The 11,728-nt window shown below is 42.4% G+C and overlaps 1 protein-coding gene across 1 annotated transcript; it reads left to right on the forward strand.

The window, feature by feature from the left end:
- The first annotated feature begins 1,373 nt into the window (after window positions 1–1,373).
- On the forward strand, window positions 1,374–10,060 carry LOC117507717 (odorant receptor 131-2-like). The gene is made up of 2 exons (XM_034167532.1): window positions 1,374–1,486; window positions 9,259–10,060. Exons 1-2 carry the CDS (start codon window positions 1,374–1,376, stop codon window positions 10,058–10,060), a joined length of 915 nt encoding a protein of 304 aa, XP_034023423.1.
- Window positions 10,061–11,728: the final 1,668 nt, after the last annotated feature.

Consider the following 11,728-nt stretch of genomic DNA (forward strand, 5'->3'; position numbering starts at 1 on the left):
ACCGTGATGCCAAGATTACGTAACATTAATATATATATATATAATAATATATATATATATATGGTGTTACTTCATGCAGTGCTTGGTTGTATCAAATGTCAGAAAATGAGTAAATTAGATAGCAGCTAACACTACAAACACAGCTTACCCGTTTGTCTCACTAGCATCCGCCGTGGCTTCTTCAACAGAGCATTGTAGTCCAACCATTTCTCTGGGTAAGGATCCAGTGGTGTGGGTTTTCTCTCCATAGGGACGTTTGGGTGTATTTTTCAAATTCAGCACCGGAGATCCTCGTCTTGTGATGGAGGAGGGAACAAGTTAAATGCTGGTCCACAGCAGTCAGATCTCTCCTTTCCATGTTCAAAACATCTTTCTGAAAGCAATAGCTTCCTCTTCTTCCAGTTGTTGTGGCACCCACGAACTGAACAATTTATGCTGCTCATGTTTGGACACTTCTAGCGTACTGTGTTCCCACATAGCTAATCATTGACGCAGTGGCAAACCGGAATTTGCTTGACAAAATGGAACCGCGCACCCTGACTTCCTGAATAAGGTGAATAGGGAACCGTAGTCTCATTTCAGGGTGGGCGCCAAAGGGGTAAAATATGACGCAATTTCTCTATTTACTGGGGAAAACCCCCACAGAATCTTCAATGGGTTTTTGGGCAAATTACATGCAAACAGACTGAAAATGCAAAGAAAAAGTAACGATGCGGTGGATAAAGTGGACATGTGTTGCGCAAACATGTTGAGGCGGTATTGCAGGTGAGAGAATGCAGCTACTTCAGTTAGCCATGTAGGCTAACACCGACACGACGTCTCCCACTCGCTTCATTTTCCCTTCTCCACTGGGAACCAAAAAATCCCACGCAACTGTTTTGGTGATTGCAGCCGAAAACAACAGTCACAATTTTCCGTGTGACCTTATGCTGTGTATATATATTGCACAATGGAGCACAGGTGGCATAAGTGGCCAAATCCCGCGATATCATGCAGGGTTCAAACGAGACTGCGGTGCCCTATACATTCTCTAACAGCTGAGCCATTTTTGCACCTGTGTGGATTCACAGACTCTAAATACTAAAATCTGGGGAGCATTCTGGCTGTTGTTTAATCTCACAGCACACGCTTAAGTTCTACAGCACAGTTTAGAGAAAGACTTTGTTTCATTGGACTCTTTTGTTGCATTGACAAAACACGGGTGGTGGAAACCAGGGGCAGTGACTGATGTCATGTTGAGGTGTCATCTCACAGGGTTTCTGTAATGTGCCACACACGTGGATCAACCTGACCTGTATCATAATGACACTAGTAATATAATTCATACACTGAGAACTAAAGTTATGTTTTGTCTTTTATTAGACAAACAAGAAATGAACCTGTCATCTGCCAATGTGACGGTGGCACCTTATCCAAAACTCTTTGGCCAAACTGTGATCAAGCATGTGATTGTTGTGACTCTGGGGATCTTCAACTTCTACTCAATGCAACCCTCATTCCACCGTCAGAAAACACCAGGTCTGATACGCCTAGTGTGAAAAGATATAACAACCATGAACATTACTTTTCTCATCATTCATTGTTGAGGGCCTTTCACACCGGAAGCATTGGAAAGCATCAGAGGCATCAGAATCTGTCTGAAAAGCTTTATTTTCAATGAGACGCGTTGCTTTTTGAGGCGACAGAAATGTTGCATCAAAAGCCGAGCTAAAGCGACACTTCTGATGAGAGTGTGCATTGCCACTTGTTGACAGGCTGACATGGTCAAAGTTCAACCCAATCCAACTTTCGCCACTCTGAGCTGTGACGTTGCTTCGCACTGTCCAGTAGGAACGACACGTCGGGCCAAAAAGATGGAAGACTCGTGGCAGAAACCACTGATCTCTACAAAACAGATCAGTGCAGAAACCACTGATCTATACAAAACAGAAACGTGTCACAGGACTGCTCATTTATAGAGCAGTTTTCTGAAGAAAAATCCTTGCAAATTTTTTTTTTACCTCAAAATTTCTGATTACTGTTAAAAAGTTTAGAACGCTTGTAATTAAAATAGCTAAATAAATAAATAAAAAAAGGTTCTTTAGAAACCTTTTTTCATCTGTAAATTAAATCCACCTGTAACAATGGACATTTATTTTTAGACAAATAAAATAACAGGAAATTTGTACATTTTTTTAAGTCTGGTAGATTACACTATGTAACAAATTTTTATTTTTGTTTTGTTCCTGGGTTACACACGTGTGTTTTCCTACCTGTTATGCCTTAAATAAATAGAAATAGCTGTTATTCTACAGAAACATTTGCTTCTGTAATCAGGACAATGATATTTTGAAATTTGTCTGTCTTCAAGAATACGATGGTCTCTCAATAAAGTATAGGTCCTTTTATTTTTTTAAAAAACTATATGGATTTCATTCATATAGTTTTTACGTCAGACATGCTTGAACCCTCGTGTGCATGCGTGAGTTTTTCCACGCCTGTCGGTGACATCATTCGCCTGTGAGCACACCTTGTGGGAGGAGTCATCCAGCCCCTCGTCGGAATTCCTTTGTCTGAGAAGTTGCTGAGAGACTGGCGCTTTGTTTGATCAAAATTTTTTCTAAACCTGTGAGACACATCGAAGTGCACGCGGTTCGAAAAATTAAGCTGGTTTTCGGTGAAAATTTTAATGGCTGATGAGAGATTTTGAGGTATACTGTCGCTTTAAGGACTTCCACGGTGTGAGACGTCGCGCAACGCTCTCAGGCGCCGTCGTCAGCCTGTTTCAAGCTGAAAACCTCCCATTTCAGGCTCTATTGATCCAGGACGTCCGTGAGAGAACAGAGAAGTTTCAGAAGAAGTTGGTTTCAGCATTTTATATGGATATTCCACTGTTAAAGGAGATTTTTTTTAATGAAAGACGTGCGGACGGATTGCAGCGTCGGCTCGCAGCCACTGCGACGCTCTGCCACAGGAAAAACACCTCCGTTGGAAGCCTTAAGGACAGTTGGAACATGTCCAGCTGTTAAACAATTTCTCATATACTCACTCCACTGAAAGCCATCAAAAAGCCGCCTGGATTTTACAATGGTTATCAACACGGAGGTGTTTTTCCTGTGCTGCCGCACCGCGCCGGCACTTTCATTAAAAAATCTCCGTCTCGCCCGTGGGAAGTCCTTAAAGCGACAGTATCACGTCAAAATCTTTCACCAGCCGTTAAAATGTTCGCCGAAAACCAGCTTAATTTTTCGAACCATGTCCACTTCAATGTGTTTCACAGGTTTTAGAAAAATTTAGATCAAACAAAGCGCCAGTCTCTCAGAAACTTCTCAGACAAAGGAATTCCGACGAGGGGCTGGACGACTCGTCCCACAAGGAGTGCTCACAGGCGGATGACGTCACCGACAGGCGTGGAAAAACTCACGCATGTGCACGAGGGATCAAGCATGTCTGACGTAAAAACATATGAATGAAATCCATATAGTTTTTGAAAAAAATAATACTATACTTTATTGACAGCCCTCGTATTCTCGATTCGCCTTCACTACTACTGAGTAGTCTTCTAGAATATTTCCAGAATTATCTAGAAATTTCAAGAAACTTTTAGAACTTTCTAGAACGTTAAAAAAATAAAATCAAAGTTTGTGCTGAATGTAGTCATTTTTCCATAGACTTTAGACATAAGCAGTTGAAATATAACACTTAGAAGCCAGGAACAAAAATTGTGTTACATAGTGTTATTTATATCTCATTTCAACCAGAAAAACACTGTAAATAAATACAATGTTTATTATAATGCAACAGGAGATAATTTAAGAATGACTGCAGTGTGATGGTAAAGTAGGATTTCTGTGACATAAACCTCATGATGATTTTTTTTTAAATGAGTCATTTCAACTTGTAATTACATCAAAATGTGTAATTGCCTTTAATGTTGTGATCAGGACAGAGTCATTTCTAAAATATAAATTTGACGAGTGATTGTGAATGTTTTAAAATTATGCACAATAAGGGGAGAGTTTCAACCTGTGCAAATGTCTTTTGACTTTGATTCGTGGACATTTTTAATGATTAATTAATGATTTATTGTTAAAATATAAAATGAAACAGCTTTTTAAAAAATAATAAAATAGTTGCTGTTTAAAGAGCAGAGGGGAAAAAACTGTTCTTATGGCGGGAGGTTCTGGTCCGAAGGGACCGTAGCCTCCTGCCCCTGAGGGGAGGAGGTCAAAAAGGCTATATCCAGGGTGAGAAGGATCGGATCTGAGCCGACCTGAATGCCCCAGTGTCCTGGAGTTGTACAGGTCCTGAAGAGATGGAAGGTTGCAGCCAATCACTTTCTTGGCAGAGCGTACAATGCGCTGTAGTCTCTGTATGTCCCTGGTGGTGGCTCCAGCGTACCATACGGTAATGGAGGTGGTGAAGATGGACTCGATGATGGCAGTGTAAAACTGCACCATGATCCTTGCTGGCAGGTTGGATTTCTTCAACTGCCACAGGAAGTACATCCTCTGCTGGGCCTTCTTGACAACAGAAGTAATGGTGGACTCCCACCTGAGGTGTATATATATATATACATATATATATATATATATATATATATTATATATATATATATTATATATATATATATATATATATATATATATATGAGGTCTATTAGCAAAGTATCCGACCTTATTATTTTTTTCAAAAACCATATGGATTTGAATCACGTGTGATTACATCAGACATGCTTGAACCCTCGTGGGCATGCAAGAGTTTTTTCACGCCTGTCGGTTACGTCATTCGCCTGTGGGCAGTCTTTGAGTGAGGAGTCGTCCACCCTCTCGTCGTTTTTTTCATTGTTTAGGAATGGCTCAGACTGCTGCTTTGTTTGATCAAAATTTTTTCAAAACTGTAAGGCACAACTGAGTGGACACCATTCGATAAATTCAGCTGGTTTCGGTAAAAATTTTAACGGCTGATGAGAGATTTTGGTCTGGTAGTGTCGCCGTAAGGACGGCCCACGGCGCCTGACGGCGATCTGCGCTTCGAGGCGGCAGCGTCTCACCGTTTCAAGTTGAAAACTTCCACATTTCAGGCTCTGTTGACCCAGTAAGTCGTCAGAGAACAGAGAACTTTCGGAAGAAGTCGGCATGAGGAGTTTATTCGGACATTCCATTGTTAACGGACATTTTGTAATGAAAGAACGTGCGGGCAGAGTCGCATGTCAGGCCGGACCCAACCGCGGGGGGTCGCGACAGGAAAAACACCTCCGTTGGAAACCTTAACGGGCAAGTTGGAACATGTCCAAGCTGTTAAACAATTTCTCAGTTACTCACTTGTTGAAAGCCATCAAAAGCCGCCTGAATTTTACAAATGGTTTTCAACACGGAGGTGTTTTTCCTGTCGCGGCGCACACAGATTTGCCGAGTCGTCACGGAAACGACTCGGCGAATTTGCGCGCACGTCTTTCATTAAAAAATGTCCTTAAACAGTGGAATGTCCGCATAAAGTCGTCATGCCGGCCTCTTCTGAATTTTCTCTGTTCTCTCACGACGTCCTGGGTGAATTAAGCCTTAAATTAGGATGTTTTCAGCTCGAAACAGGCCGACGACGGCGCCTGGAAGTGCTGCAGGACATCCCGCTCCGTGGGAAGTCCTTACACCGACAGAAACACCCCATAATCTCTCATCAGCCGTTAAACTTTTCACCGAAAACCAGCTTAATTTCTCGAATAGTATCCACTGGGATATTCCTCACAGGTCCAGAAAAAAGTTTGATAAAGCAACGCGCGCCGTCTCGAGCAGCGTGTGAAACAAAGGAATTCAGCCGAGAGGGCGGGACCACATCTCACTCAAGGCCTGCCTACAGGGAAATGACGTCACCGACACGCATGAAAAAACTCACGCATGCGCACGAGGGTTCAAGCATGATTGGTGTAATCGCACGTCATTCAAATCCATATAGTTAAAAAAATATATAAAAGGGTCGGTTTATTATTAATTATTAATATTATTTAAAGTTGAGTTTTTATGGTCTCTGAAAAAAGCTGCAGCTTTATTTGGTAAAAATAAAAACACTGAACCATTTACAAATTAAAGTGTTCACTCAGATCAACTGCGCTAAAAGGCTAAGCTAACATTAATGATCATTAAACCTTCACAGCAGTGCCGTAAATGTCACGTTTTATTTTTCTCACCTCGATAAAGTTGCAGAACTAAACTCCGTTGGTCAAACTGGGACTTCGCATATATCCAAAAAGTGGGAGATTTTGGACTGAGAGGGTCTGCTCCATGACCCCGGCTACCTGCCTCGGTCTGCCCAGGGATGATGCCTGAACCCCGGCTTCTCCGTGTGGGTCGGCCTGCTGTCGCGGTTCAATCGATGTCCCACCAAGTCGTCAGTCCTCCCTCGGTCGGTGTCACTCCGAAAAGTAGCTGAAAAAAGCTTCTTCCAGCAGGGTGATTGGAGAATTATTTTACTGCTGGTTTTTTTAAAGCTTTTTTGTGGTTCTATATATGCAAATGCAAGATGGTGATCGCTTTGACTTTTTTCGGGTTGTGAAAACAGAGTGTGACGTAGCCGCAATCCCCCCCCCCCCCGCTGCTTCCGAAGCGAAGCCGCAATCCCCCCCGCCGCTGCTTCCGAAGTGAAGCATCTGACATCACGACGCGTTGGGAGGCGTTGACGCGTCGGGCTGACGCCTTCGGTGTGAAAGGCCCTTTAGGATCAGGAACTCTACAAGTAGAAAAGCCTGTCATTAAGTTGATAAGTTCATTGCCATGGAGATAACTGTGATGGGCCTGACATTACCGAGGGTTCGCCTCCATGATGCTACTATCTCTAAATTTACCTTAACTGACTCTTGACTGCAAACAGGAAGGTTTAGAAAATGGATGGATGAATGTTTGTGGTGTCATGGTTTTGATGACAAACTCTAGAATCACATGTCAAACATTTGTACGGTTACTGGGACATCTACTGGGGAAAAAAATGGAAATGGCACCCGTGTCATGATCAATGCATAGTTGGTCTGTTTAACGAGAGCCAACTTGTTTTTATAGTTTGTATCCTTCTTACATTTTTCAACAACACACCATCATTAAAACTGACAAAGGTCAATATAAAATAAATAATCAAATGTGAGTATAGCACATATAAGAGAGACTCTTTTACTCATTACTATAATGGAAAAGCCCTTTGTTAGGGCCCCTTCACACTGAGCACAAATGAGCATGAATGAGGCTGAATCAAGCTGAATAGGGAAAAAATACAATTCCTGCCAAATCTGAGAGGAATTAACAAATGCGCGAGAATGCTGTCTGAATACTAAGTGTGCCCCGACTCACCTCGAATGATCCCTGCACATGCTGTGCGTGTCCAGGGCTCCCTAATGCAGTTCGAATGCAGGTGGAACACAGTACGAATCCCAACGTGCTGTCAGAACACAGCAGGAATAAAACCCCTTCAGACCCCGTCACACTCGCGCACGAATTCGGGAAGTTGAAAACGGACAGCATTCTGAGAGCAGTTTAAACAGTAGGACACAGTCGCTGCAGCCAGACCGAATGTAGAGCACATGCTCTCTACTGTTTAGGTGCGTTCGAGGTGGAAATATATCGTACGGTAGTTGAGGTGGACTCTAACTGCAATCTGAGTGCGTTTTAAATATTCTCACGCCATCAAAACAGTATGTAAACCAATCTGGTCAAGGGTGAATTCAAAGCAGGTCATGTCACATCCAGCTAGAATGGTCCTCCTGCGCTGCAGCTGCAGGGTACAACTGTCATCACCACGACATCATTACAAATGCCATCATTTACTGGCCGTGTATCAGCTGTCGACACAATATGTATTCTAACATATCCATTTATGTGAAATATGACTACATCCGTCGCACGCACTCTCTCTCCCTCTCCAGGTGATCAGCTGTTCAGTGGACACCTGCTGTACAGACGGCTCACGCATGCCCACCGAAGCAATCAAATGATGTGGGCCCGCACAGGAGCTCTGAGGTGATCAGATGATCCAGCCGCATGCACCTGCACTGAAGCAATCAGATGATGTGGGCCCACGCAGGAGCACTGCGAAGTCATCAGGAATAATTATTTCGTTGTGGACGGCGCATCTGCCATCCAATCATGGCGGATGTCACCATTCCACTTTTCACCCATCTCACATGGATGACATGACAGCTGGTGGGAAGTGCATATGGTGCCGATCCAAAGGTGCTTATTTACTTTATTTACATTAGAGTGCCATGGTAAACAGTTACATCATCAGGCCTTCTAATGGTTTGGAAGATGTATCGGCCATTATATGTTTATTACAGCCGTGACACCGCGTCCACAACCGTTGCAAGTCAGCGCATCTCTGTGATGCCCTGATGCACAGTGCAGCCATCTAAACAGGGTTTAACAGCCATGAGAACATGACATTACAGATACATCTTCTGACACGAGGTGGACTGACAATGGATCTGTGATATCATGTGTATCCTGGACATTACACTACGATCACAGGCGCCGCATGTCAGCTCATCACAGAGATGCACTGATGCGCAGTCCGGCCAACTAGACAGGGTCTAACAGCCATGAAAACATGACATTACAGATACATCCTCTGACACGAGGTGGACTAATGGAGTATTGTTGATATGTTCATTCTGGATGTTACACTGCATTCAACTGCACGCGGGCTCCGCCTCTCAGGGATATGCTGACCTGCAGTGACACACAGTGTTCTTGGTTTCATTGCGCAGTGTTCACATTGAGTTCACAAAATAAAAGTGTGCCACAGACATTGCACATTCAAGTATTTCCTTTGCGCACCCTGAACGGGATGCATGTGGGTGCAGTGCGGAACATGCCAACAAAATTAGACGTGCCTGTCCATGGTGGATTTCCCTTAGACGCAATCAGACTGTTTCGAATGAGTTTTGTCATGGGTATATTTAGTACGCAGTAAAATTGCAGTTGGAGTTCACCTCGACTGCCGTATGATATTTTTCCACCTCAACTGCACCTCGTCTGCTTTGGACATGAGCTACACATTCGGCCTGGCCACATGAATTTGCTCGAATGTTTGGAATGCAGCTAAAATTTGTTCCAGTGTGGCTCAAATCCTCATTGTACGGCATTCGGGCGCATTCATGCTCTATTGTGAAGGCACCTTCTTGAAAATGCAGTACCAAAAATAACGCTCATGTCAACACTGACCCAATATTTTGCTGAGTACAGCCATTTAAACACTGTTTTGTATTGTTGATTCTAAAGATTCTCTCATTTCTAAAAGTTTCTTCCTTTGCACATATTTTGATTCCACCCTGCAGGTATTCTACATGAATCCTCGGTACATTCTTTTCATTCACCTGGTGATCAACGACATGATCCAACTGACGATGTCAGCCACCCTGTTCTTCCTCACCTATGCAATGTACAGTGTTAATGTCTCCATCTGTTGTGTCTTAACGCTGATTGCAGTTTTCACCACTGAAAACACTCGTTTGAACCTGGCTTGCATGGTGATGGAGTGCTACATTGCTGTCTGTGTTCCCCTTCATCACACTCAGATCTGTACAGTCAGGAGAACACGGATTCTGATTGGATTAATCTGGATAATAAGCATTTCTTCTGTTCTTCCTGATCTCTTTGTCACCTTGGCAACTGAGCCCGTAACATTCTTTAACACCAAAGTGTTCTGTCTCAGGGAGACTGCCTTCCCAAATCCACACTTGATTAGGAAGAGAGACGTTATGAATCCTCTGTATCTAATAATTGTTTGTTTGGTTATTGTTTACACTTACTTCAAGATCGTTTTCGCTGCAAAGTCAAACAACAAAAATGCCAGAAAAGCCAGGAACACGATCCTCCTCCATGGCGTTCAGCTCATGTTATCTATGGGTTCATATATTATGCCCATGCTGAGTCACGCTATCAGACTATGGTTTCCCAAACATTTTTCAGACTCCATTTATGCTGGTTACATTATTGTGCATATTTTGCCACGATCTATTAGTCCGTTCATATATGGCATACGAGACAATACTTTCAGGAGGCACCTCAGAAATAATTTATTATGTAAACAGTGCATGTAGTTAATGTCTTTTTAGTTGTCATCCAATATGGACTTTTGAATAGCTGATGCTGGTAACCATATCTAAAGAGCAGAGCAGCTGATAGATAATAAAAAAGCAGATATCTTTTATTCAGGACAGGTTGGATGAATGTCAATCCATCCACAGCATAGAGACTCCTTTGAATTCAATTCAATTTACTTTATATTTTTATATACCAACAAATCACAACAATGCTGCCTCAAGACCCTACACACAGGTACCAACACCCTTGATCAAGCACACAGGCGACAGTGGTAAGGAAAAACTCCCTGCAGCATTTTTTATGGAAGAAACCTCAAGCAGACCAGACTCAAAGGGGTGACCCCCTGCTTAGGCCATTCAGTTACAAGGTTTTTGCAAACCACTCAGAAAACAGAGAGTCCGTTATTAAGGTACAGACTGTCCATCTCTGGTGCAGAGTCTGTAATTTCTGCTCTTGACAACAAGAACAGTCTCAATTTTAAATTACATTGAAATGTTTTCACAAGTAATCAGACTGAAATGAAAAGAGCACAGGACTGTTTCATGTATCTTTACATTTTAAGAAATATATTTCATCTGGTTAAATGTCCTGAGAGTCCAGCTCACCTGTCTTCTTTGCAAACCCACACATGCTGCTGCTCTTCAAAATAAAATAAAGGCTCTTTAATGAAGAACTATCTTATAATTTTAAACAATTGTTTCATTTAATGTTTCAACATTATGAATGAATCATTAACAGGGTTTACATTAGATGTTTTTGGGCACTGACTCCTGGGAGACGACGTACTGATTATGTGAGTCCCAAGACCCAGCACTGAGTCGTAGCAACTCAAGGCAAGCAAAGATGCCTTGCATGAGTGTGGAATTCAATCCATAGAGCTGTAAATTTTAGGAGCTACTCAAGTGAGCTGCAGTGTGCTAAGAAAGGTGGCAAATGATGTCATGACACCAAGGTATGTTTAAGAATATGTAGTTTTATATTTAAAGAAGGCAACGTCAACAAAAATAAATTCACAATGCTGTATGGTTGCAGGTCTAATTTGGATCTAATTATTATTTTTGTATATTCAGAATGGGCTAGAAAATTGTTGAATCCCCAGTCACACAGCACTAACGAAGAACACCAAAGCCAAAATTACGTTGACTTACGGAGACATCATTTAACCATTGTCCAGCTTCGTGCCTGTAGCTGGCGCGTTGTCAGAATTTTCAAACTGTTGAAAAATGTGAACGAATACCGACGACAACTTCATTTCGTCTGTATTCCGTTTTGTTTTTTGTCTTTACGGTTCCTCAGCATTTGTGTAGTTCCCGTACCATCAGCGTTCCATTTGATTGTCATACAACTTCCCAAGTCCAATGTCTTGCACGAACACTGACAATATCTGAACGGATAAATAACTAAAGATCCAATGAGCTGAACATGACTCATCATGTGTGGAACCAAAAGCAATGTTTTCATACAGAAATAATAGCATCAAGAACATTTTATCAACTACTTTAACTATTTACACACATTGCAGCCGTCTGTGGCTGGAATGTGTGTGTGCGCATGCACGTTGTGTGTGTGCGCATGCACGTTGCACGTTGTCTCCATGAAGACAAACCTGTTGTCAAGACAGTCAGTTCCCACAGCTGCAGGTGCTGTGGAGAGCACATGCTGGC

This window comes from Thalassophryne amazonica, chromosome 3 (assembly GCF_902500255.1).
Source record: "Thalassophryne amazonica chromosome 3, fThaAma1.1, whole genome shotgun sequence".
In the NCBI taxonomy this organism is placed as follows: domain Eukaryota; kingdom Metazoa; phylum Chordata; class Actinopteri; order Batrachoidiformes; family Batrachoididae; genus Thalassophryne; species Thalassophryne amazonica.